This window comes from Hyperolius riggenbachi, chromosome 3 (assembly GCF_040937935.1).
Source record: "Hyperolius riggenbachi isolate aHypRig1 chromosome 3, aHypRig1.pri, whole genome shotgun sequence".
Classification (NCBI taxonomy): domain Eukaryota; kingdom Metazoa; phylum Chordata; class Amphibia; order Anura; family Hyperoliidae; genus Hyperolius; species Hyperolius riggenbachi.
In genome coordinates this window covers 501565485-501593101 of record NC_090648.1, presented here as the reverse complement: position 1 = coordinate 501593101, position 27617 = coordinate 501565485, and the positions used below count along the sequence as shown (strand labels likewise).

General features: G+C 45.8%; 1 protein-coding gene across 3 annotated transcripts in view; it reads left to right on the top strand.

Moving 5' to 3' along the window:
* LOC137561761 (ankyrin repeat and sterile alpha motif domain-containing protein 1B-like) overlaps positions 1-27617 on the top strand; it is a 211988-nt gene that overhangs the window by 103380 nt on the left and 80991 nt on the right. For 2 of the 3 annotated variants that reach the window (XM_068273112.1, XM_068273111.1), the window contains exon 3: positions 15381-15530. In XM_068273112.1, the coding sequence (XP_068129213.1) occupies positions 15381-15530 (150 nt within the window). The remainder of the gene's footprint in view (positions 1-15380; positions 15531-27617) is intronic. The other variant, XM_068273113.1, reaches the window with a different exon arrangement.

Here is a 27617-nt window from a genome sequence, read left to right as displayed (position 1 = left end):
ATATTCTAGCAGCGTATCTCCGGCTGCTCTGTCTGTGTGATGCGGAAGGAAGCAGCCGGGCAGCGGCTTCCTGTAACGGCGATATGTATCGCCGTTACTATGGGAACCGAGCCCTCCCTCCTTCCGCATCACACAGACAGAGCAGCCGGAGATACGCTGCTAGAATATACAGGCGCCGGAGAGGGGAGAGCGGCCGCTGCTATGCTAATAACAGCGGCGGCACGGGCAGGAGGGGGAGAAGAGGACGGCACACCAGGCAACGTTCCGCGGCACACTAGTGTGCCGCGGAACACTGGTTGAAAAACACTGCGGATCCGCACCCGCAAGCGGCTGCAGAAACGCCGAAAAAGCCGCTCGGTGTGCACCAGCCCTCAAAGCTCAAAAAATCCAACACTGGCTAAATTTGATTAAAAAAAAATAAATTTTGAATTAACCAATCATATTGCAAAACGCTAATTGCTATCGTTCACAAAACGCTATGCACTTTTTGCAAAACACTCACCAAAACGCCAGAAAACGCTGATAAAATCGCTGACAAACCGCTCACAGAAAACGCTAGCAATTGCGATTAGCGATCGCGTTTTGTAGTGGGTTCCGAGCCTTAAGGGCACATCACCCCCGGAGTGCAAAATCATGACTCAAAATCAATCATTAGTCATGAATTGTAATGACAGTTTTGATTAGGCATTATTAAAAGAAAAATGAGGTGAGAATAAACGGATGCGATAAACAATTGTATCTATCCCCCTTCCCCTAAAATGACTCTTTTAGATATCACAGTGTTTTATTTTATTTCTAAATCTACTTTTTAGTTTTTACTGTTTCATTGTCTCTGCTCAATGATCACTAATTAAAGTATTCCAGAGCTCAAATCTATGAACTTTTGACCCTTTTTTATCTCTTTCCTGCTCTCATAAAGCCATTTTCTGCCAGAAAAGTCTTTTATGGCTTTAATTCCTTAACAGTGAGGGCCCGTTTCCACTTGTGCGTTGCGATTCCTGTGCGGAAAAAGCATGTGCGATTTCGCATGCGGATGCGTTTTTCCATGCGTTTTTCTATGCGATTTCGCATGCGTTTTGTGACCAAGCGTTTTTAACCATGTCAATGCTGGTGTGCTTTTTACATTGTTTTTACACAAACGCATAGAAAACCGCATGCGAATTTCCTATTAAATCCATTGTATGCGAATCACATAGCGGTATGCGGTATCCAAATTCCAATGGCTCTGCCGTGCAGATTTTTTCTGCACAGAAAAACGCTAAGAAATCCTGACAAGTGGAAACAGTCGCACCCACTTGTATTGTCTATGCGAATCTGCATGCAGAAAACGCAGCTTCGCTCTAGTGGAAACGGGCCCTGAGGGTTACCTTATAGCCTGACCCGGACATAAACTTTTACTTGCATACCCGATTTTTAGCTCTTTCAAGCAGAGAAAGAAAAAAATGGAACACAGCCTAGTTATTTGTGTGTTTGGCACTGTACATACACGTGTCTATCTCATCATGTCACCTCGGGTATCCTTTAGGCCTCTTTCACAGTGCAACGTTAAAGTCGCACGTTAAAACAACATTTAACGCAGTATAACTCACTGCAATGAAAAATCAATGCCCCATTCACAGTGCACACGTTGCGTTGGTGACTAACGCTGCACATTAAGTGAAAGTACTGCATGCAGTGTGTTATACACGTTGTTAGCTGCGTTGGACTGTTTGCACATGCTCAGTAATGACTTTCATTGCCTGTATGCTCTACTGTATGCGACCGTAACGGGACATTAAGTTGCGTTGCGACTTTTTGGGGGCATTGCGTTGTAATTTGCGTTGCGACTTTAACGTTGCATCAAAACGCACTGTCCTACTGTGAAAGAATTAACATTTTAAAAACATACAAATAAAAAGTACATTTCTCCCTGAGCAAAATGAGCCATAAATTACTTTTCTCCTATGTTGCTGTCACTTACAGTAAGTAGTAGAAATCTGACATTACCAACAGGTTTTGGACTAGCCCATCTTCTCATAGGGCCCTTTTCCACTAGCAGTCGCTAGCGTTCACACTGAACGTTAGCGACTGCTCAATCGCAAAAGGTAATAAATTACCGGCGATTTCTCGACGTTTGCGGCCGCGATTTTGCTATGCTATGCACTGCATAGCAAAATCGCGGCAAATATCGCTCCGCGCCGCGATCGCGTTTCAGGCAAAAACGAATCGCGGTAGTGGAAATACCCTACCGCTATTCCTATGTTATTTAGCAAACCCTAGCGATTGTAAAATCGCTAGCGGTTTGCGATTTTGCGATTCCACTACCGCAAACGCGCTAGTGGAAAAGGGCCCATAGGGGGGTTCTCAGGGTTTTGTTTATTTTTAAAAGCATTTAGTGAATGGCAGTTGCTCCGTCCAACTTCCAAAATAGTGAGCATGGAGGCTAGACAGCATCTTTGTATAAATCTTTTTCAGGGAGTGTCTTTATAAAGAATGCAGGCCATGCTGAGAATCCCCCTTGAAGAGATGGACTAGCCCAAAACCTGTCGGTAATGTCAGATTTCTACTACCTACTGTAAGCGACAGCAACATAGGAGAAAAGTAATTTATGGCTCATTTTACTCTGGAAGAAATGTACTTCTTATTTGTATATGTTTTAAATTTTAATATTTTCGCGACAGTTCCTCTTTAAGGATTGATTTAGCATATTTTTTTTACAACTTACTTTACAAGTAACTTCTCCATTACTTCTAATGCAAACAAGGTTATTAAAGCAAACCTAAAGCGAAAATAAACATATGAGACAATTAATTGTATGTAAAGTCCAGTTATGAAATAGAACATAAGTAGCAAAGATAAGAGGCTCATATTGAAGAGTTTAAAAAAAAAACCTTGAGGGCTCGTTTCCACTATCGCGAATCCGCATGCGTCCAACGCATGCGGATTCGCACATGGTATGCAAGTGAATGGGCCTGTTTCCACTGTTGCGTTGGTGATGTGCGTTTTTTTCAGCGGTGAAAAAAACGCACAAAAGAGCCAATGATTTAGCCTGAGAGTGGAATGCATGCGAATCGCATACAATGTATTTAATAGGGAAATCGCATGCGTTTTCCCCATGCGTTTTTTGCCGCAAATTCGCATGCGAATTCGCATAGGTACGATGTAAATTCACACAGGCAGTGACATGGTTAAAATCGCATATACCCTCACCTATGCGAATTCGCGGCAAAAAACGCATGGGGAATCGCATCCGCATGCTATTTTATCAGCGGTGGAATCCAGGCGATTCCGCACCGCAACAGTGGAAACGAGCCCTATATTGTTATCTATGCAGAAGAGCTTCTCTGAGCTCTTTGACCCACTGGGTTGAATATAGTCCTGTTTTCTAAAGCACTTAAACAGTCAAGAAACAGTGAGAGACAGCTTAAGATAAGGTTTTACTGCAGGAAAGTTCAAAGGGTCATTATGTCTTCTTTGTTTTATAGCTTAATAGACAGAGTGTGGTTTTAAAACTGCAACTGTGACAGTATGATGCAATGTTATTAAAGCTATATAACTGAAATTAAAAAATATGAGACTCTTTTCTTTGCTACTAATGTTCTATTCCTTATCCGTACTACACATACAATTCATTATATCTAAAGTGAACCAGAGACGAAGCACCCTCATGTATTTTACCATATATATCAGTGGGAACATTAGAGAAAACATCTACCTTGCTCTCTGTTTCATTCTGCACTGCAACAGCTTCTAATCAGCCATGATAAAATCCCCGACTGAGCATTCAGTCTGGCTTTTCTGAGGGCTCGTTTCCACCATAGCGAATCCGCATGCGGCGACGAGATGCGGATTTGCTTGTTACACTGAAGTGGCCGGGGCTGTTTCCACATGTGCGGCGTGCGGGAGCGATTTGGCGGCGGGCCAAATCTGCACGACGGGACCCACCGAATTCGCCTGCGTCGGGAATCCGTGCGAATTGGCGCTAATGTATTTAATAGTAAAAACGCATGCGTTTGTTACATGCGTTTTTACCCGCGATTTTGCGTGCGATTTTGCACCTTTTTCAATGTTATTTTGCCCTGGCAGTGTCATGGTTAATTTCGCATGGCACCCTGCCATGCGAAATCGCACGCGAAATCGCGGGTAAAAACGCATGCGGAAACGCATCCGCATGCGTTTTTACAAGCGTCGGAATGCCGGCGAAATCGCGTCGCAACAGTGGAAACGAGCCCTGAGGAATATTTATAGCTCAGTCTGTGTTCTCTCATGTCTTTTCAAGTCCAAGCCTGCCCCCTGCTGGCTCTGCTCAGGAATCATTATAGCGGAGTCATTATAGCAAAGCCAGACTGAATGCTCAGTCTGGGATTTTATCAGGTCGGATAAGAAACAAGCTGTGCAGTGCAGAATGAAACAGAAAGCATGGTAGGTGTTTTCTCTAATGTTCCCACTGATATATATTAGTAAAATACATGAGGGTGCTTCGGCTCTGGTTCACTTTAAGGGTTTTTTTAAGCTTTAGGTTTGCTTTAAATACATTTCAGGAAAAAAAGATTGATGTTTTCATATCACGCCGGCCATTACTGTAGCACGCAGACTTAATAAATTATACGAGCCTTTACTGAATATACGGCGGACCTTACCAGATTTTATTTATCCGTCCCCATTAAACGGAACTTTATGTAGCCTCTAAAACGGCAATTATACCATTAATGCTGTCCGGAATAAATGTATAACTTAAAAGCAGGGAGTGTAAAATAAAAAGTTTTGGCGTTGACGTGGCAGTGAGATCATCCGGTTATTAAAAGCGGATTTTATGCTAACGCTGAACTGCGTCCTATGTGCCATTAAATAATGGACTGGGGAAATAGGATATAATATACTGCCACGGCCATTAGACAGTTGATTGGACATTACTAACAGCGTCGCATTTTATCTTTCATATTCCCGTCCTGAGGGTATTTTTAATAGCCTCCTGTAAATGACAATTAGATGGGACGTTAATGCATGAAACCGCATAACACCGACCTCTACTCTCCTATGTTTACCCCTCCGGAACCTGTAGAAGTAATTAGGGGAAGTTAGTGTATATGTTACGGCCAGAACCCGAAGTGTGGCCACTTCTAGTTCTGGCCGGCCACTTCGGGTTCTGGCCGGCCAATATGCGAAGTGGCCGCAGCGCTGCGGCCAATGTGAGAAATGGAATGTTTACAGCCGTCTCGCCCGGCCAAATTGATGACAAACTTGCTTAATTTTAATGAAATGTAGCCGGCGGCAATGTCATAGAATAGATGAAGCCGCCGGCTTTCGCGCACTGCCTCTCCCCGATCCCCCCCTCCCTCCTCTCGCCGCCGCCTCCCATTACAATACGTAGCAGCCGGGCGGGGACATGCAGCCGGAGAGTCGTTCGTCGCAGCAGGGGCAGCAGAGCGGGGGAGGCTGCAGACATCGCTTCTGCCAGCACCCCGCTCTGCAGGAACGGCAGGATTCCCCTGCCGCGACGAACGACTCTCCGGCTGCATGTCCCCGCCCGGCTGCTATGTATTGTAATGGGAGGCGGGGAGAGGAGGGAGGGTGGATCGGGGAGAGGCAGTGCGCGAAAGCCGGCGGCTTCATCTATGACATTGCCGCCGGCTACATTTCATTACAATTAAGCATCATCAATTTGGCCGCGGCGAGACGGCGTCAACAAAACATTTCTCACATTGGCCGCAGCGCTGCGGCCACTTCGCGCATTGGCCGGCCAGAACCCGAAGTGGCCGGCCAGAACTAGAAGTGGCCACACTTCGGGTTCTGGCCGTAACATATATAAAATTCAGCCGTGCTATTTAATTTGACCATTAGGCTTTGTTAGTAACTTTGACTATTTAGGGCCTGTTCACACCGAGGCGGGGCAGTGCAATATTTTTACTGCACCCCACCGCCGGGCAATGAAAGTCTATGGAGACTTTCAGACTTCCGAGACACAACGGAAGTGACGTTTTCGCCGCATCCCCAAAGCAGGTCAAGAACTATGTTAGTGGTGCGTTGAGTTGCAGCGATCTGCGTCGGCCCAGAAGTCATGTTAGTCTATGGCAGTGTGTGGATTCTCAGAAAAAAGTCGACGCAGCGGTGTGGCGCACATGCGCAGAAGCGTATTTTAACAATACACTTCCAAGCGCTTCCACATTCCCGAAGGAAGTGACGTAGCGTCATGCGCGCTCCGTCACTTCCTGTTTGGCCGCTGGCCAGACGGGGAACACTGCGCAATAGGCCTGTTTTTCACAGTGCGCTGCGGAGCGTCAGGCAGTGTCGGACTGGGAGGTGGTAAAACTGAGGAAATCCAGGTAATCCAGTAATCGGGTATTGCTGCCCACAGTGAGGACTTGCTACAGGTTTCTATTGGGAGTGATAACACAGGGTTTCGGCCTGGAACCCACTGCAAGTCGCTAATCGCAGTCGCTAGCATTTTAATGAACGTTTTGTAAGTGATTTCATTCTGCCGATTTTGGTAGCGATTTTAAAAAGTGTCAGGTTTTTGCCAGCGATTGTGTAGCAATTTGCGATTAGCAATTTTAATTCTGATTGGTCCTTTCAATTAATTTTCATTTTTTTTTTTGACAGTGTACAGTCATTTAAAAAACGCTAGCAAATCGCTCTGTGCAGGTTTTGACGAGCAATTACACCAGCGTTTATATACTTTACATTGCAGAAACGCTAATACTCAAAAAATGCTGCATGTCCTGCGTTTGCGATTTTGGTAATCGCAATCGCGTTTTAAAAACCTCCCTAAACGCTCAAAAAAAATCGCTCTAGTGGGTTCGAGCCCTTCTGCTGCTTGGCCTGCAGGTGGATTTCCTCAGTTTTTCCACCTCCCAGTCCAACACTGGCGTCCGCCACAACCCATCGCATCGCTGATGCTGGTTTCTGGTGTGAAACTAGCCTCATAGGGTACCTGAAGTGAAGAAAAGAAAAAAGATAGAGACCTCCGTTGGGGAAAGGGGTGTGTGGCTCTGGAGCATACATTTAAAAACGCAGCATGCTAATTTGGGTGTGGCATATTCGATAGAAAAAAACAGATGATCTTCTCTGCAGCATGACTCTTTGAAGTTTGTGCTTGCGGTTGCGCCTGCGTACCAGACAATGATGTAGGAGTAGAGGATAGGTTTGCTGGTGGCAGTTTAGAAGCTGGTTAGCAGCTCCCTCTGCATTCCAAACTTCCTCAGGAAGAACAACCTCTGCTGAGCTTTTTTCTGGGTCTTAGTTAGTGGTGTTTTTGCCCCCATCTTAAATTAACCCGAGCACAGGGCAGGCGCTACCATAGAGGCAAAGGAGACAATTGCCCCAGAGCCTGTAGAGGCCCCCAGTGGCTACAAGAGGGAATTTTTTTTTTTTCAAAAAGACCTTATAGTTTTTGAGAAAATCAATTATAAAGTTTAAAAGGAAAAAGTATACTTTTAAATGCGGTAAATGTCACTTTTTAGTAGCAAACCTAACGGTAGTGTAATTTTACATGCATCAAAAGAAAGAGCAATGAATTTTTCCTGACGGGGCTTCCAGGGGGTCCATATGCAGTACGTATGGACCCCCTGGACACCCCTCCGCAGCCACAACGCTTTGGCCAGGGATCGCTATACAGCCGCAATATGGCTGTTGGGGGGGGGGGGGCAGGTTTATTTTGCCCTGGGGCCCCATTGTTACTAAAACCGGCCCTGCCCGAGCACCTTTTTTTTTTTTTTAGCACCCAGGGCATCTAAAGGCACATTAAAAATGCATACTAACAATATCTACTTCTTCCATCCACAGAAAATGTAAGGCAGATAAGCACATGGCTGGATAGTGTGATGGTTAATGGCTCTGCCTCTGACACAGGAGACCTTGGCTCCAATCTCAGCTCTTGTAAACCAGCACCTATTCAGTAGGAGACCTTGGGCAAGACTCCCTAATACTGCTACTGCCTATAGAGCGCATCCTGGGGGCTGCAGCTCTGGAGCTTTGAGTCCACCAGCAGAAAAGCGTGATATAAATGTTCTGTGTCTATAAGGACCCTTCTAATTAGACTTAATTTCCCAGGAGCTAAGATCAGACACACCCATTCAGCATCAGTGAGGGAGGAGGAGGGGGACACTGTCCTTCAAACAGATAAGATAGGTCACGCTTGATGAACTTCACACCAACCCTGGATAATGGCAGTGAAAAGGGAGCAGGAAGGGGGGTTCACTTCTCAAACATGGCAGCCCTTTCAGCTATTTGAAACCAGGGGCTGCTAAGATCCCTTTAAATCATTGGTGATGGTGATGCCTAGAAACGGAACGCACAGTAAGGGCCAGTGCACACCAAAAACTGCTAGCCGATCCGCAAACGCTAGCGGTTTTTGAAGAGGTTTTTCAGAGCTATTCTAGGCATGTTTTAGAGAGATTTTATATACATGCCTAGCATTTTTTGGAGCGTTTTGTTTAGCAGATTTTATATTTTGTTACAGTAACAAAAATGATTGGAAAACCGTTCTGATCGAGCGTTTTTCAGAGCAGTTTCCACTTTCTTGTACTTTACATTGAAGCAGAAACGCCTTAGAAAACCGCAAGAATGCTGCAGCCCCCCCCGAGTTTGCATTTGGGGAAAAAACGAACCACTCTGGTGTGCACCAGCCCATTGAAATACATTAGCCAAGCGGTTTTGCCCCCCGCAAGCGTTTTAAAAAACGCTCAGAACCGCTCTTGGTGTGCACCGGCCCTCACTTGGAGACCTTGGTGCCTTCCATGAGGGCCAGCCACTCTGGCACAGTGTACGCCTTTATCTAGAACACCAAAGTGAGACCAGCTGATGGTGGCCGTAGTATTTCTCCTTTATCAGTTACTCCTTTCATAATTATTTTTGTGCCAGTGAATTTTTTACAATTTATTTTTTGTCTCCTGTGTGGCAGGAGACTGCAGAGGTATAATTATCGGGTTCGGTTGTCATTTTGTTTGCGTTTTTGTGTAAATGAGATAAACTTCTCCTGCCCCGATCGGGCTACCGTGTAATTATTTCCCACACACTGAAGCGCGCCGTACTTCTGGGCGCCCGATTGTTTCCTCCTCGCCGCTGATGACGGAGGAGGAGCCGCAGTGTGCGTCTGGGGAACCCGCCACGGGGAAAACTCCACGTTTAGCTCCACTAGAGAGTTTTATTGAAGTTCCATAGTAAAGGTTCTGAGCAGATGTGTCTCGGAGTATATTACGTGACAACAGCAGGAGGCATTTTAGGACTAATATCACGCCTTAGTTATTTAAAGAGGAACTGTAGTCAAGGCCGGATTTATACTTTATGTTCCCCTAGGCCGAGTGTGTTGTGGTGCCCCTTTCATGAGCAGCAGCGCCCCTCCCATCACATGTGTAGGCCCTTCCTCAATGTGTATCATCCATATATGCAGCCCCTCCCATTCCATGTGCAGCCCCCTCTTCTATGTGTAACATCCATGTACAGCAGCCCCCTCCCATTCCATGTGCAGCCCCCTCTTACTTGTGTATCATCCATGTACAGCAGTCCCTCCCATTCCATGTGCAGCCCCCTCTTCCATGTGTTTCATCCATGTACAGCAGTCCCTCCCATTCCATTTGCAGCCCCCTCTTCCATGTGTAACATTCATGTACAGCAGCCCTCTCCCATTCCATGTGCAGCCCCTTCTTCCATGTGTAACATCCATGTACAGCAGCCCCCCTCCCATTCCATGTGCAGCCCCCTCTTCCATGTGTAACATCCATGTACAGTAGCCCTCTCCCATTCCATGTGCCGCCCTCTCTTCTATATGTAACATCCATGTACAGCAGTCCCCCTCCCATTCCATGTGCAGCCCCCTCTTCCTTGTGTATTATCCATGTACAGCAGTCCCTCCCATTCCATGTACTGCCCCCTCCTCCATGTGTAACATCCATGTACAGCAGCCCCCTTCCCATTCCATGTGCAGCCCCCTCTTCCATGTGTAACATCCATGTACAGTAGCCCTCTCCCATTCCATGTGCCGCCCCCTCTTCCATGTGTAACATCCATGTACTGTAGCCCCTCCCATTCCATGTGCCGCCCTCTCTTCTATGTGTATTATCCATGTACTGTAGCCCTTCCCACTCCATGTGCCCCTCCCATTCCCTTGGCCTTCAGCCGCCTAAGGCCTGGGCCCTTGTTGCCTCTTTCACAGAAATCAGTACCGACTGTACTTAAAATTACATCATGAATAAAGTTGCTTCATTTTTTGAAATATTAATTTATGAATTGTTTAGTCAGTGTTTGCCCATTGTTAAATCTTTCCTCTCCCTGATTTACATTCTGGTGACATGGTGACATATTTAGTTCTGTCAGATGATCTCTGCGGAATGTTTGTTACTGAGAGTTCTATGCACAGAGGGAGATACTGCTTGCTTAGCAGTAGTGACATCTTTAGTCCTGTCCGGTGTGTCAATGCAGAATGTTCGTTTACTAAGAGTTCTATGAACAGAGGGAGATTCTGCTTGCTTGGCATTTGGAAACAGCTGTTATTTCCCACAATACAACGAGGTTCACAAACCGCAAACTTGTCAAGGCAATGGCCCTGACATCACGCTGTGGGAGGGGTTTCACCACAATATCACCTATACAGACCCCCCTGATCACCCCCGGCCCACCCATTTTGTTTAGAAGTGATCTTGAAAATGGATCAGAAGAACGATCGGGAATGAGATTGGACCTGTTGGAAATAATTGATTTGACTGTCAATCTGATGGGAAATTGCATATTGTTTACCAGGCATAATATACTTTTTTTTTTAGCCTGTGCTGTAGCTACAGCCGAGTCTCTCAGCGATTAGAATCTGGTGTAGCTGCAGTGCTGGCTGCAAAGAGTTAAATGTGAAGCAGGATGGGGAGGAGTTGGGTAAACTTACTGAGTGCTCAGCAGTGAGAGCTGTTGTGTAGCTGCAGAACCCCCTCTGCAGAACACCCTCAAGGCTGAGTTTTCCAAAGGGACTTTATCTACAATAGCTGCATCAAATATGAAAATGTTGAGAGTAATGGCGCATTCAAGTATTCACCTTTTCTGACAATTAAACATTTAAAAGGCTGAACATTTAGGGCTCGTTTCCACTAGTGCGGCGTGCGTCTCGTAGACGCACGCCGGCACTGAGCGGGTGGGCGGGATCGCAGGCGATTCCCATCAGCCGTGCCATGCACGGCTATGGGAATCGCAGCCTCCGCCGCGAATTCTGTGGGGGTTTCCGGCCGAATCGCTACTGCAAGCTATTCGGCCGGCGGCGCCGTTGTCCCCTATGGCAGAGTTTCCCCGCGCGATTTGCCTGCGGGGAAACTCTGCGGATTCGCGGCCGTTTCCGCGAGAGTGGAAACGGGCCCTTAGAGGATTCAATATATAAATAAAATGAGGAACAATTTGGTAAAGATTTCTCCAGAGTTTACTCCTGTGAGAAAATTTGTTAGAAACTATCAGGGCTCGTTTCCACTATTGCGGTGCAGAATCGCCTGGATTCCACCGCTGTTGAAATTCCATGAAATAGCATGCGGATGCGAATTTTTGCGCGTTTTTTGCCGCGAATTCGCATGCGAATTCGCATAGGTGAGGGTATATGCGAATTTAACCATGTCACTGCCTGTTTGAATTACATTGGTACCTATGCGAATTCGCATACCATAGCCGCATGCAAATTTCCTATTAAATACATTAGCGGCGATTCGCATGCATTCCACTCGCAGGCGAATTCGTTGGCTCTTTTGTGCGTTTTTTTACCGCTGAAAAAAACGCACCTCAACAACGCTACAGTGGAAACAGGCCCATCCACTTGCATTACATGTGCGAATTCGCATGCGTTGGACGCATGCAGATTCGCGATAGTGGAAACGAGCCCTCAAAGAATCAGAGTTCTAATGAAAAGAAAATATTTTTTTTTTGTTTGTTTTTTTAGAATCCCACAGTTTTATTTCCTGTTTAAAAGCTAAACAACTAGGTTTAATGTTTTAGTGTATGAGAGCTACAATCTATGAACTACTGACCTTTTTTGAATGATTGCCCTTTTATCTTTTCTGCACACTCAGAAGTGGTTCTCTGCCTGGCTAGAGTTTTAAGCCTCGTTTCCACTGTAGCGGTGCGGAATCGCCTGGATTCCACCGCTGAAGAAATCGCATGCGGCTGCGTTTCCGCATGCAGATTTACCCGCGATTTCGCATGCGATTTCGCATGGCAAGGAGCCATGTGAATTTAACCATGTCACTGCCTGTGTTAAGTTCCATTGGCTTTCATGCGAAATCGCGGGGAAATCCGCATGACAAAGCCGCATGCGATTTCCCTATTGAATACATTAGCGGCGATTCGCCCGCATTCCTGCCGCACGCGAATCTGCACGACTCTGTTGTGCAGATTTTCCCCGCACCGAAAAACGCCGCCGCACACGTGGAAACAGCCCCATCCACTAACATTAAGTATGCAAATCCGCATGCAGTGCCCGCATGCGGATTCGCTATAGTGGAAACGAGCCCCTATGGCTAACATTAAGTTATCAGTAAGAGGTATTCTATAGTCAGACTAGGTCTAGAATGAGACTCTCATTTGCCCACCTGAATGTTTAACCCTTTCAGTGACAAAAAGGAAAGACTTGAACACAGACTAATTATATGGAGGAATGGCACACTGTGCAAACACATGTTTACCTCTTCATGTTACGTGTCAGTTCAGGTGTACATTAATGTGTGCAGACTGCACACTTTATCGTGATTTACAAATATATGTAATTCTGCAAGTTACATATGCAAACCTGTACGTATGCTCACACACCACGCATGCATGTGCGCTTTAGCAGAATAGCTGGACTTCTATAAACACCCTATTTGCCCTGAAGGTGTACATATTGGACTTTTATAAATTTCTATTTTACAATCAGTGGTTAAACATCCAACACTGATGTCACCTGTATAACAGGCAACTTAAAGGGAACTCGAGTTAAGAAACATATGGGCGGCAGGGCCGCAGGGCAAAATAAACCTGGGAGGCCCCCCCAACATATACCCCGGAACAAAAATCGGCATTAGGGGACCTTTTTTGCAGCTGGTTCCGGAGGGGGGACCCCACATAATTTTTTTTTTCCCACACTCTAAGGGCTCGTTTCCACTATCGCGAATCTGCATGCGTCCAACGCATGCAGATTCGCACATGTAATGCAAGTGGATGGGCCTGTTTCCACTGTAGCGTTGTTGAGGTGCGTTTTTTTCAGCGGTAAAAAAACGCACAAAAGAGCCAACGAATTCGCCTGCGAGTGGAATGCATGCGAATCGCCGCTAATGTATTTAATAGGAAATTCGCATGCGGCTATGGTATGCGAATTTTCATGCGAATTCGCATGCGAATTCGCATAGGTACCAATGTAATTCAAACAGGCAGTGACATGGTTAATTTCGCATATACCCTCACCTATGCGAATTCGCATGTGAATTCGCGGCAAAAAACGCGCAAAAATTCGCATCCGCATGCTAATTCATGGAATTTCAACAGCGGTGGAATCCAGGCGATTCTGCACCGCAATAGTGGAAACGAGCCCTAAACATAAAAAAAAATTGGGAAAATAGGAAAAAATGCCAGGGATCTTCATACAGCCATATTGCGGCTGTATAGAGATCCCTGGCCAAAGCGCTGCGGCTGCGTATCGACCCCCTGGAAACCCCGTCAGGAAATTTATTGTGCTTTCGTTTGATGCATGTAAAATTACACTACCGTTAGGTTAGCTACTAAAAGTGACATTTACCGCATTTAAAAGTATACTTTTTTCCTTCTAAACTTTAAAATCGATTTTCTCAAAAACTATGAGGTCTTTTTGAAAAATTGTTTTTTCCTCTTATTTCTAATGATCTCCTTAACATATCCTGCAAATTTAGGGTTTCTAGCATTTAAGGTGGATTTGCTATTAACCATTAAAGTCGGCAGGTTTTTAAATGTGTATTTTTTTTTTCCTTTGAAACTTTAAAATCGATTTTCTCAAAAGCTATAAGGCCGATTTGAATTTTTTTTGCTCTTGTAGCCACTGGGGGCCCCTACAAGCTCTGGGGTCCTGGGGCAGCTGCCTCCTTTGCCTTAATGGTAGCACCGGCCCTGATGGGCGGTGACATATTTATTTTCTTTTAAACAATGCACATTGCCTGGCTGCCCTGCAGATCATCTGCCTCTAAAGCAGGCCATACACTGGCTCGATTCGCGGCTGTTTCGACAGCAGATTCGATCCTGGGATCGAATCTGCTGCCAATCGTTCGCGGTAAACGCAGCCGCCGATCCGATTTCCTCCCGAAATCGGATCGGTCCGTCGATCGCGCCATGCAGGAAATTACCCTCGATCGCCCGCGGGTAAAGCGCGCGTCGCTAGCGGCTGGCCAATCCGATCAAGTATACATTACCTGAGGCTGGCTCCCGGGCGTCTTCTCCGCGCTGCACGGCTCTGTTCCGGCTCCATCCATCCCGGCGCTTCCTGTGTCACTGCAGTGACCAGGAAGTTCAAATAGAGGGCGCTCTATTTGAACTTCCTGGTCACGGAGTAACACAGGAAGCGCCGGGATGGAGCCGGAACAGAGCCGTGCAATGCGGAGAAGATGCCCGGGAGCCAGCCTCAGGTAATGTATACGGGGGGGGGGGGGGGGGGGGACAGGCGGCAGGAGTAGCTCAACAGATTGTGATCGGTTTCAGGCTGAAATCGATTCACAATCTGTTTGCAGTAAAGGCAGCCATACGATCCCTCTCTGATCAGATTCGATCAGATAGGGATCTGTCAGCTGGTCGATCTAATGGCACATCGACCAGTGTATGGCCACCTTAATGCTTTTAGCCATAGACCCTGAACAAGCATGCAGATCAGATATTTCTGACTGAAAAATAAGCAGGGCTGCCAGGCAACTGTTATGGTTTAAAAGGAAATACATATTGGGGACTCCATATGTCTCAACTCTGGTTCCTTTAAAATTAAGCATGCCTATAGCTGGTTACACAAACACGAATATGGTAAAATTGCACAAAACACTGTAAACTTAACGTGTGTAATTGGTTCAATTACCATCTAGTCCTAGTGCCCTTATCTTATCTGGAATAGGAAGCTTTTTGTTATTTGCATTCTGAGATAAGCTTGTTACTGTGGCTGATTTTTTTTTCCCCCCACAATCCCGCTGGCACTGTTCAGTTCTTGTAGTTAGGCAAGGGCACCCAGACCATGTATGCTGGGGCATTTGCTATCTTTTGTCTTTTATTTTTAGATGTTTCAACCCCCTTTAATCCATGCCCTTGCCTCTTCCCCTCTTACCTTTTATACGTGTCTCCGTGTGTCGCGGCGGTTGTCGCTGTCCCGTCTCGCAGTGCGTACAGTCATGTCCGGTGGTGTTCCATGTGCACTCACCAGCTCTTGAGCCTCCTACTAAACTGACACTTGTTACTTTTAGAGTAAATATGATTTTCAGACAGGAGATTGGGGAGAACAACCTTCCATCAGCTTGCGTGGCCCCAACGAAACCACCGGCTCCATACCCTTCCAGTACTGGCAGCACCATCCCGAAAAACTCATCTTCCAGGCTTGCGACTACAAAGCCTATGTAAGTATCGCATCGGTATCTTTTCTGTTCCTGTGCCTCTCTCTAACTCTGCGGACTTTATTGTTGGAATGTTTTACTGTCATAAAGTTTACCTTTGTTACCTAACTACTAACTAAAGTTGATTAACGTTACAGCATTGGCCCTGCCTGGTAAGTTTATCAGTTCCTGCAACGTTCTATCAGTACAAATTCAGCCTTAAAGTGTAATTGCGCATAAAATTAAAAATCAATTCTTTATTTTTATCTGGTAAACAAGTAATAAGGATGTTAACCAGGCAATCCAAATGTTAAAATCTCTATTACTTTTCTTATTTATAAATGATCATTCCCCAGTTTACCTGACTCCTATTTGGTACGTTGCCACACAAAGGAAGTTGCAGGGCATGCTGGGTTGTCTTTTTTTGCTTCTTTATTTCCCCTGAGACTTAACTAATGTACAGAAGCAAAAAAAAGGACAACCCAGCATGCCCTGCAACTTCCTTTGTGCGGCAACGTACCAAATAGGAGTCAGGTAAACTGGGGAATGATCATTTATAAACAAGAAAAGTAATAGAGATTTTAACATTTGGATAGCCTGGTTAACATCCTTTATTACTTGTTTACCAGATGAAAATAAAGAATTGATTTTTGATTTTATGCCCGACAGTTACACTTTAAGCCTGGTACACACAGTGTAATTTCCCGTCAGATTGATGGTCGAATCAATAATTTCCGACAGGTCCAATCTGATTTCCGATCGTTTTTGTGATCACATTTTTCCAATCCCTTTTATACAAAATTGATCAGAAATCAAATCGGACCTGTCGGAAATGATCGATTCGACTGTCAATCTGACGGGAAATTGCATGGTGTGTACCAGGCATTATGTAAAGAGATCATGTTTAGGATTGTGTTTCATAAAGTGACCTGTATTTCACATCGTTCAGTCAGTAACCAAGCTTAAAGGACAACCAATCACAAAAAAAGTTAAAATGTAAAATACACACAAATAAATGTACATTTATCCCCGAGTTAAAATGAACTATAAATTACTTTTTTTTTCTTTTTTACTGTCACTTGTAGTAGGTAGTGAAAATTTGACAGATCGGTCAGGTTTTGGACCAGTCTATCTCATCACTGGAGATTTTCAGGTATTTCTTTAATTAACAAAACAACTTACTAAACGGCATTTGCTCAGTCAAACAGCCAAAACATAGTGCAAATGGGTTGGGAAGCTGGCTCATGTCTTTGTATAGTTCCTTTCCAGGGAATAATTTTGCAAATAATTAAGGTGATACTGAAAATCCCCCTACTGAGATGGACTAGTCCAAACCCACATTTTTCAGTTTCTTACGACATACTGCAAGTGACAGCAACATAGGAAAAAAGTAATTTAAAGTGCATTTTTTCAGGTTGAAATGTACATTTTATATATATGTATTTAAAATGTTTCAATTTTCAGGATAGTGGGCTTTTAACAACTGATGAGAAAAGCAGTGTTATTAGAGATAAATAGATATGGCCTATATGGAGAATTTCTGCAGAATAAATTCATTGTCCCCTACCTTCCTAAAGGTTATTCCTGTTGTTTCTGTCCCTGCTGAGAAGATTTGACCTCATTTGATTTCCTGTATCTAGGACCTCCATTAACACGGCTTTAACCAGGGCCCAGGTGGTCCTGAGGACAGGGAATTAGGGACAGCAGTGGCAACTTTACAGAAGTTGTAACATCCCCCACTTTACACAGACAGCAGTAAAAACACTTTTTTGCAAGGTGGGAAGACACGCCTTCTCTTATTCTGTATCAAACGCAGATAGAACAGAGGCGCCAAAAAGAGTAAAAACACTATTATTTAAAAACAGTAAAAAGAGGGAAGGTAAGGTGGACTTACCTCCCTCTAGCAGTGGAAAACAAAACTCTGAGGTAGAGTAGAATGCATTTATTAAACAGTGTAACTCCTAAAGATGCAACGCGTTTCGCGGGCCACAGCACCGCTTCCTCAGGCTATACAGGAGTTCAAAAAAAGCTGTATCCAATCCAAGTATTGAATGAGCGCCTCTGTCTCTGTCTCTGACAAAGGCGCTCATTCAATATTTCAATACTTGGATTGGATACAGCTTTTTTGAACTCCTGTATAGCCTGAGGAAGCGGTGCTGTGGCCCGCGAAACGCGTTGCATCTTTAGGAGTTACACTGTTTAATAAATGCATTCTACTCTACCTCAGAGTTTTGTTTTCCACTGCTAGAGGGAGGTAAGTCCACCTTACCTTCCCTCTTTTTACTGTTTTTAAATAATAGTGTTTTTACTCTTTTTGGCGCCTCTGTTCTATCTGCGTTTGATACATATTACTTATCCACCCTTGGTGGAGGGGTACGCCCCCTTTTTTCTCCTGTCTACAGAGAGCGACTTTTATACCCGAGTGGGGTCGGGTACCAATTCTCCCCACCTGCCTTTCAAGTGGTTGCCTGCTGGTGACCCTTTTTTGTGAGTATATTTCTGCACGAACTATCTAGACAGATTTTCTCTGTTAAAACTATATTGCACTATTGGGCTCTCGGTGCCCTGTTTTTTCTTTTGTTTTACTTCTCTTATTCTGAGTAAACGACCCATTTCCTGCTGCCAACAGTGGCCTCTAGTGGTCATAGGTATTAGAAATTGTTAATTATGAGTCATTGTAGTGCTGGCAGCTGTGGAAGACTCAGCTTGCTTCAGAATAATCCAGTGGTTTGTATGTCTACTCACTGCCCATGCAATTCTATGGGCCTGTTTTCTGCATTGTAACAGATCGCATTATTCTACCTCACTGCTTGCAAGTTTTGAAAGAATGCTGACACTTTCGATTTTAATAAGAACCATTTTGTCTGGTGCGGAGCAGCCCACAGGATTTAATTGTCCAATCGCTTTTCAAAGTATTAGCAAGAGCTGGCAATCTGAAAAGCTCTTCACAAGTGCTCTTGGTGTGAAACAGCCCTAAGCCCGCTGGTTTCTTGTTGTTGGGATTTGGGGCAGGTTTGCTTTAAGCTGAGTGGAAAACGCTCTGTGCAGAGAGCAGGAAAGTGCGGGAATTTGGAGCGCCATGTGGCAGGAGCCGCAGACAAAAGCCTCGACGCCTCCTGCAGTCACTCCTTTTTGTTACATTGAAATTGTTTAAAGAGATTCCTTTTTAACTCCTGGCACTTTTCTGTGTGGCAGACATTGCAGGCGACTCTAGTCACATTGCTAAACTGAGCCAAGAAAGCCATTATTTTACCTTACAAATGTTGTTTTACTTCCAGTAAAAGGGGGAGGGGGGGGGGGGGGGGTCATTTGCAGGGGCGTGTGTATGTGCATAGGGGGAAGGTTGGGTGGTGGAACATTAGGAAGCCGGCCATTAAAGTTGTCTTGGTGACCTGTGATTTATGTCTGCTCCTCTTGTCTTGCCTCTAATAATAAATTGATATTTTTTAATCAACCTGAATGCAGAGCTGGCAGCACATTAGCCGTGGCTGACTGGATGGATGACAGGACTGCAGCTTTCTGCCCGGCCTGCCGACGTTCCACTGCTATTAGGATGCGTGCCCATGTCAGAAAAATAGATCTTTAGCGCTATTGCAGTGGTTCTAATACACCCCCCACCTCCCAGGGGCATAAATAGACTTAATAGGGCCCCCTGCAAAAGAGATAGCATCAGGCCCCGTGGTCCCCAATCCCCCTCCCCCCCCCCCCCCACATGTAGCCAATGAATAATTACACTCACCTAAAGGATTATTAGAAACATCATATTAATACGGTGTTTGACCCTCTTTCGCCTTCAGAACTGCCTTAATTCTACGTGGCATTGATTCACCAAGGTGCTGAAAGCATTCTTTAGAAATGTTGGCCCATATTGATAGGATAGTATCTTGCATTTGATGGAGATTTGTGGGATGCACATCCAGGGCACGAAGCTCCCATTCCATCACATCCCAAAGATGCTCTATTGGGGTGAGATCTGGTGACTGTGGGGGCCATTTTAGTACAGTGAACTCATTGTCATGTTCAAGAAACCAATTTGAAATGATTCGAGCTCTGTAACATGGTGTATTATCCTGCTGGAAGTAGCCATCAGAGGATGGGTACATGGTGGTCATGAAGGGATGGACATGGTCAGAAACAATGCTCAGGTAACCCGTGGCACTTAAACGATGCCCAATTGGCACGAAGGGCCTAAAGTGTGCCAAGAAAACATCCCCCACACCATTACACCACCACCAGCCTGCACAGTGGTAACAAGGCATGATGGATCCATGTTCTAATTCTGTTTATGCCAATGTAAGGCTTGGTGGTGTATTCTCCACAGTCAGCATGCAACGCATGAGCTGACGTGGAGGAGGTACACACACTAGCACCAGGAAACAGGCTATCCCTTAGTATAGTGGAGGGGAGGACTGACTCCAATAGGAGATTGTGGCGCACAGAGCCGGTGCAGATCTGACAGCCACAAACAATGCTTTCGTATAACGTCTCAGCGCAAAGTAGCGCTGAGCGCATAAACCGGAACTGAGGAGATCAGGACAGGTAGACAGAATGAACGCTTGCTAGCTAGCGGCTACTTAGCGACAGCAAGCGTCCAAAACCAGACAGACTGGAATGAGGCAGCCAATGCGATGCGGCGATGGCGTGCCTCACAAAGACTGGACGGGATAGTCAGAAAATAGCAGGATTAAGATAGATGAACGTAACACAGATAAATATACAATAAGTATGTTTTCCTAGCGTATTACAATTACAGCTATCAATGAAACTATTTGTAACGTCTGACTAACATATGTATATATCGGCAATGAACCGATATATGACATAAGCAGGAACGCTGACTAGGAATGGAGTAACACAGGGAACAGGACTCAGAAGGATTCGCTATCTCTTCGCAGAGATGAACGCAATCCACAAACGGTAACAGAACAGGATTCAGAAGGATTCGTTATCTCTTCGCAGAGATGAACGCAATCCACAAACAGTAACAGAACAGGATTCAGAAGGATTCGTTATCTCTTCGCAGAGATGAACGCAATCCACAAACAGAACCAGGAGCAGGGTAACTACCTCAGCACGGGTGGTCACGGTACGCGCAACCTACCAAAACGTGCTGGAAAGCTGACTAACTGCACACAGGATATAAACAGTTCGTGTACGTATACATCAGCGACACTGATGTATTAACGTAACACAAATACAAGGAAAATAATAAACGTGCTGGTATGCATATATATTGGCAATGAACCAATATATGATGCAAAGACCAGCAAAGTATCTTTATAACAATAAACACGATCGGGGGCTAAAGCGACAGCAAGGCAGGCTTAAGCTGAAGCTATGAAAACCCAAGGAAACCCTGCAGGAAGCAGATCTTTATACTGAGGTCATCCAATGGGAGCAGACATGCAGATTCCCACACAGGTGAATGATAATCAGTCACAAGCTGACAGCAGGGAAAGACAGACAAAGCTATGCAACTTGCATGGAAATAGATCAGAACTGCCTGAGCTGCAGCACTACTTCCAGCAATAGCTGCTGCAGCAGCGATCATTACAGCCAAATTCTGACTCTATCGAGACTCATCAGACCAGGCAACGATTTTCCAGTCTTTAACTGTCCAATTTTGGTGAGCTCGTGCAAATTGTAGCCTCTTTTTCCTATTTGTAGTGGAGATGAGTGGTACCCGGTGGGGTCTTCTGCTGTTGTAGCCCATCCGCCTCAAGGTTGTGCGTGTTGTGGCTTCACAAATGCTTTGCTGCATACCTCGGTTGTAACGAGTGGTTATTTCCATCAACGTTGCTCTTCTATCAGCTTGAATCAGTCGGCCTATTCTCCTCTGACCTCTAGCATCAGCAAGGCATTTTCGCCCACAGGACTGCCGCATTCTGGATGTTTTTCCCTTTTCACACCATTCTTTGTAAACCTTAGAAATGGTTGTGCGTGAAAATCCCAGTAACTGAGCAGATTGTGAAATACTCAGACCGGCCCGTCTGGCACCAACAGCCATGCCACGCTCAAAATTGCTTAAATCACCTTTCTTTCCCATTCTGACATTCAGTTTGGAGTTCAGGAGATTGTCTTGACCAGGACCACACCCCTAAATGCATTGTAGCAACTGCCATGTGATTGGTTGATTAGATAATTGCATTAATGAGAAATTGAACAGGTGTTCCTAATAATCCTTTAGGTGAGTGTAAATATAGAACTCTCCTCCTCCCTCTCCCCACCCGCAAGTGCTGCCAATTAGCAAAGACGTGTTTAAAAAAATTAAAAAGCCTCCCCGTTCGCTCAGAATAAACTGTCCTTGCCACCTCCTCTCGACATGTAGAGTAGCTGGAGTGGGTGTAAACTTACCTACTTCCAGGCGCCGCAGGTCTCCTCCATGCTTCACAGCTGAATATTCTCTGCTGCCATTTGCTGGCTCCTGATCAGCAGTCAACCAATGGAAGCAGAGAGTGTTCTGCTGTGATGCAGCATCTGAAAGCAAGATAAAATTACACCCGCTACTCTGCATGGCTGGAGAAGGTGGCGGGGACGGTTTTTGTGAGCAAACGAGAATGCTCATTTGCTAATTAGCTGCACTTGCAATTGGGAAGAGGGGGGGTGGGCCCGGGCCCCCAAAGCCTCTGGGCCCCCCTGCAGTGGCGGGGGTCGCAGGGGTGATTGTTACACCCATGCCGCCTCTACTCTGTGTAAGCCATGATGATAGGGGAAGATCTGAATTGTTCAGTGCAGAGAAGGATTAGGATGAAATGGGACTCTAGGCAATGCTCTTTTAGTAAGATGTGGTGGGGCTAGCATCCCAAAGGCCCCTAGACCAGTGATCTGCAAACGTGGCTCTCCAGCTGTGAAGGAACTACAAGTCCCATAATGCATTTGTCTTTATGAATCATGACTGTGGCTGTGAGACTCCCGCAATGCATAGTGGGACTTGTAGTTCCTTAACAGTTGGAGAGTCAAGTTTGCAGATCACTGCCCTAGACTCTCTCCAGGCCCTAGGCAACTGCCTTGTGGATGACCTGGCTCCTGTTCTGTGTAACGTAGCGCTAAAATGAAGAGTTTCATATATCTTTTTTTTTTTTTACTAGAAAAAATGGTATTGAAACTAATAAATATTTAAGGACTCCAATGCAGGCACAAATATTTTCCCAGATCTGTATAGTCACTTAAAAATCAGAGGCTGCCATATATATTCCCCTTTAAGCAATACCAGTCTCCTGGCTGTCCTGTCATCTCTAATACTTTTAGCCATAGCCCCTGAACAAGCATGCAGCAGATCAGGTGTGTCTGACATTATTGTCAGATCTGCCAAGATTAGCTGCATGCTTGTTTCTGGTGTTATTCAGACACTACTGCTGCCAAATAGATCAGCAGGGCTGCCAGGCAACCGGTATTGTTTAAAGTGGACCCAAATTAAAAATACAAGATTTCAAATATTTTACATTTATTGGAGGAACCCCTCCCTTCCTTTCATATTGCCGGGACAGAATTCGGCAGACTGGTGTAGGAGATAAAAAACAAAAACAAAACACAGGCTGCTACTGATGATGTCACAGGGGAGGTGATCTCAGCTTGTGTGAGATCTCACATAGACTCCGCCCCTGTGAGGGAGGGTAGCTGATGACAAACACACCCATGATCTAAAACCTCCTACTAAGCTCAGAAGTAATGGCTGCCACCTGTATAATCCTAGTTATGAAAAGAGAAGGGTGAAAAGCATGCACTGAAATGCTCATAGGCTTGAAGGAGTGTTTATTTATCTTTGTATGTGTCAGAGTGGTGCAACTAAATATTTAGAATTAAAAAAAATGTTTGGTTTGGGTCCGCTTTAAAAGGAAAGACATATGGCAGCCTCCATATTCCTCTCACTTCAATTGTCCTTATAAAAAATCGTCGGAAGAATCGCGGATGAATTCGCGAGGTGGGAACGACCTTTAGACAGCAGTAAACCAGCCTCTATTCGTTGTTGGTCTGACATCATGAATAGCCGGGGTCATATTTGGCCAGCGCACCCGGTGTGAAAGCTCGCGATTAGTCAGAAGCTGCTTTTCCCCGAGTCGATGAATCTAGCCGTGGCACACATCACGAGGTGGCTAACCTCTGCGACTACCCCGCGCTCAGATTAGCACGCCGCTGGGTAATAATCCATGACTTCTCGTTTTATTTAACCGAGTGGCGCTGCAGCTTATTCTTAATACAGCGAGCCAGCTTATATTCTGTGGCCCTCAGCCAGCTCCTATTCATATGTAAAGCGACAGAGAGTGTATCTAGGACACAGCGGAAGGTTATTAGAGAAGCCAGATTGCAGGCTGAGGAACTCGTCCTGTGCAGCAGTGTGTGTATCAGGAGAGAGATCGGCCATGCATTCCACACTGCATGTGAGCCAGATCATCTATGAGGCAACCTAGGCATGTGCCTAAGGACCTGCTGTGTGTCTAGGGGCTCTGGCCAGATTGCAGGCTGAGGAACTCGTCCTGTGCAGCAGTGTGTGTATCAGGAGAGAGACCGGCCATGCATCCCACCCTGCATGTAAGCCAAATCATCCACAAGGCAACCTAGGCATGTGCCTGAGGACCTGCTGTGGGTCCAGGGGCTCTGGCCAGAATGCAGGCTGAGGAACTCGTCCTGTGCAGCAGTGTGTGTAACAAGCAGCAGAGAAACTGGCAGTGGATCCAGGGCCGGATTTACCATAAGGCACTGTAGGCACTTGCCTACAGGCGCCTGATGATGGAAAGGCGGCGCACTGCCCTCCTCGAGTGCCTCCCTCCCTCATTCCCTATGCAGAGTCCTGATGAGATAGTAAATAAGAGATTATGAAACCTACTCTCTGCATTCACCTGACGAGATCTCCCTTCAGGTTTCTATATAGGAAGATCGATTTGAAAAATGTGAAGCCACAAATCAGCAATCTGCTTTTAAAGTTTTAGTTTCACACTTTATTATATTCAAAAAAATCTTTTTTTCTTCAAAAAGGTAAAAAAGTTTTGTGGTACAGACATAGAAAATCAATTTGTAGAGAAGATCATAGACACTGTGTGCTTTGTTTGATGAAAAAAACTATTTCAAAGGTTATTTAGTTCAGGCGACGACACTAGTCCGTTTCGGGATGTTAACACTTCGTCAGGCCTTTACAAAGCATAAAAAATATCTTAATCAGTGTAACGATTGTGGAACTTTCTCCGTGATCAGCGCACAACGCGTGCGCTGATACGGCGGAAATCCTCCACAAGCGTATAATTGCAGGAACCCAGCAAAAGGTGCTAGAGGGAAATTCCTGTCGGCAGATGGCGCTGGGGAGTGCAGAGGTACCAATCCTCTGTACCTCCACAAATGCCAGACAGGAATTGTACAAAACGCAGAACGCAATCGCAAGAGAAGCGATTGCGAATGAGAACGAGCAAAGGGACAGGTTGTATGTGTGTGCGCCAATCCAGTCGCCACCCCGCGACAGCGCACACACAACAGCAGATACGAAACAGAAACGCAACTGCAAGAAAGGCGATTGCCAGAAGTGACACAAGGCAGATCAGAACAGAATACGAGGATAGCAAAGGCACAGCAAATCATACAATGAGGAGATGCGGAAAATAACAAACGCTAACTGAACGCGAACACCGCACTCATTCGCAACAGTGCACGCGTTCATGCGCGGTCTCCACGTGATAAGCACAATAGAGACAAGCACGCCTAACTAACCATCGACAGACAAACATGAAACAGAGGACGCGAGCGCTTGCTTAACGGTTACCTCACCGAGCCTCCAGCAAGCGTTCGTAGCAGACAAAACAGACACACGAAAACAGGGACAAGCGAGAGATAGGATCCACAGCACTAGCGAAAGTGGCTAGCGCGATCCAGGAAGACAGAACAGAAGGATCCACAGTACTAGCGCAGGATGCTAGTGCGATCCAGGTACAGAGTAGCAGAACAGAAGGATCCACAGCACTAGCGCAGGATGCTAGAGCGATCCAGTTACGGAGTAGCAGAACAGAAGGATCCACAGCAATAGCGCAGGATGCTAGTGCGATCCAGGTACAGAGTAGCAGAACAGAAGGATCTACAGCACTAGTGCAGGAAGCTAGTGCGATCCAGTTACAGAGTAGCAGAACAGAAGGATCCACAGCACCAGCGAAAAGAGGCCAGTGCAATCCAGGAAGACAGATCAGTAGGGGCTACCAGTAACAACCGCTGTTCTGGTTAGCACCCAAACACACAGAACAATTTCCTGTCGACCACCGCTGGGACAGGACAATCGCAACCGACAAACAAAACAGATAAGCAATCCTAACTGCACTAGGGAAACCTGCCCAGTGCAGTTTCTAGGAATTACTCTAAGCTGATCTTCAAACAGAGAGTATGGCTGACACTCCTCCAGGAGTGTTTCACAGGAAGGAATCCTTATGACCAGCCAAGCATTGTGGGAAACACATAGTACTTATAGTACACGCCTCCAATGAATGTGGCCAGGCAATTTGCATGACAACGTATGCAAATTCCTCTGCAAGCACAAGCTGCAAAACTGACAGAAGGTCTCCTTTCCAGAGTCCTGCAGCATGCAAACCAATCCTCTGTACCTCCACAAATGCCAGACAGGAATTGTACGAAGCACAGAACGCAATCGCAAGAGAAGCGATTGCGAATGAGAACGAGCAAAGGGACAGGTTGTATGTGTGTGCGCCAATTTAGTCGCCACCCCGCGACAGCGCACACACAACAGCAGATACGAAACAGAAACGCAACTGCAAGAAAGGCGATTGCCAGAAGTGACACAAGGCAGATCAGAACAGAATACGAGGATAGCAAAGGCACAGCAAATCATACAATGAGGAGATGCGGAAAATAACAAACGCTAACTGAACGCGAACACCGCACTCATTCGCAACAGTGCACGCGTTCATGCGCGGTCTCCACGTGATAAGCACAATAGAGACAAGCACGCCTAACTAACCATCGACAGACAAACATGAAACAAAGGACGCGAGCGCTTGCTTAACGGTTACCTCACCGAGCCTCCAGCAAGCGTTCGTAGCAGACAAAACAGACACACGAAAACAGGGACAAGCGAGAGATAGGATCCACAGCACTAGCGAAAGTGGCTAGCGCGATCCAGGAAGACAGAACAGAAGGATCCACAGTACTAGCGCAGGATGCTAGTGCGATCCAGGTACAGAGTAGCAGAACAGAAGGATCCACAGCACTAGCGCAGGATGCTAGTGCGATCCAGGTACAGAGTAGCAGAACAGAAGGATCTACAGCACTAGCGCAGGAAGCTAGTGCGATCCAGTTACAGAGTAGCAGAACAGAAGGATCCACAGCACCAGCGAAAAGAGGCCAGTGCAATCCAGGAAGACAGATCAGTAGGGGCTACCAGTAACAACCGCTGTTCTGGTTAGCACCCAAACACACAGAACAATTTCCTGTCGACCACCGCTGGGACAGGACAATCGCAACCGACAAACAAAACAGATAAGCAATCCTAACTGCACTAGGGAAACCTGCCCAGTGCAGTTTCTAGGAATTACTCTAAGCTGATCTTCAAACAGAGAGTATGGCTGACACTCCTCCAGGAGTGTTTCACAGGAAGGAATCCTTATGACCAGCCAAGCATTGTGGGAAACACATAGTACTTATAGTACACGCCTCCAATGAATGTGGCCAGGCAATTTGCATGACAACGTATGCAAATTCTTCAGCAAGCACAAGCTGCAAAACTGACAGAAGGTCTCCTTTCCAGAGTCCTGCAGCACGCAAACCTAAATAATGGTCAAAAAAGCTGCCTGCCTGCACAGGCAGCTGAGCAGATCATTACAGTACCCCCCCCCCCCCTCCAGGGTCGAATTCCAGACCACCCTCAAAACTGCTATTAGCAAAAGACTCCAACCGAAGACTCATGAAGGTCGGGACAGCCCGACAAGGTCCAATTCCAGAGGCAGTCCACCCGAAACCGACCTAATCGGAAACAGAAGCCACCGAAACATGCCCATCAGCACTACAAGTCTCAGCGTAACACCCATCAGGACTGTGGATACCAGAGAAGAAGCCATCGACACCCTCCAGACAATACCCACCACCTTCCAAGGAGCGTCCGAAAATACCAAATCTGCCACAAAA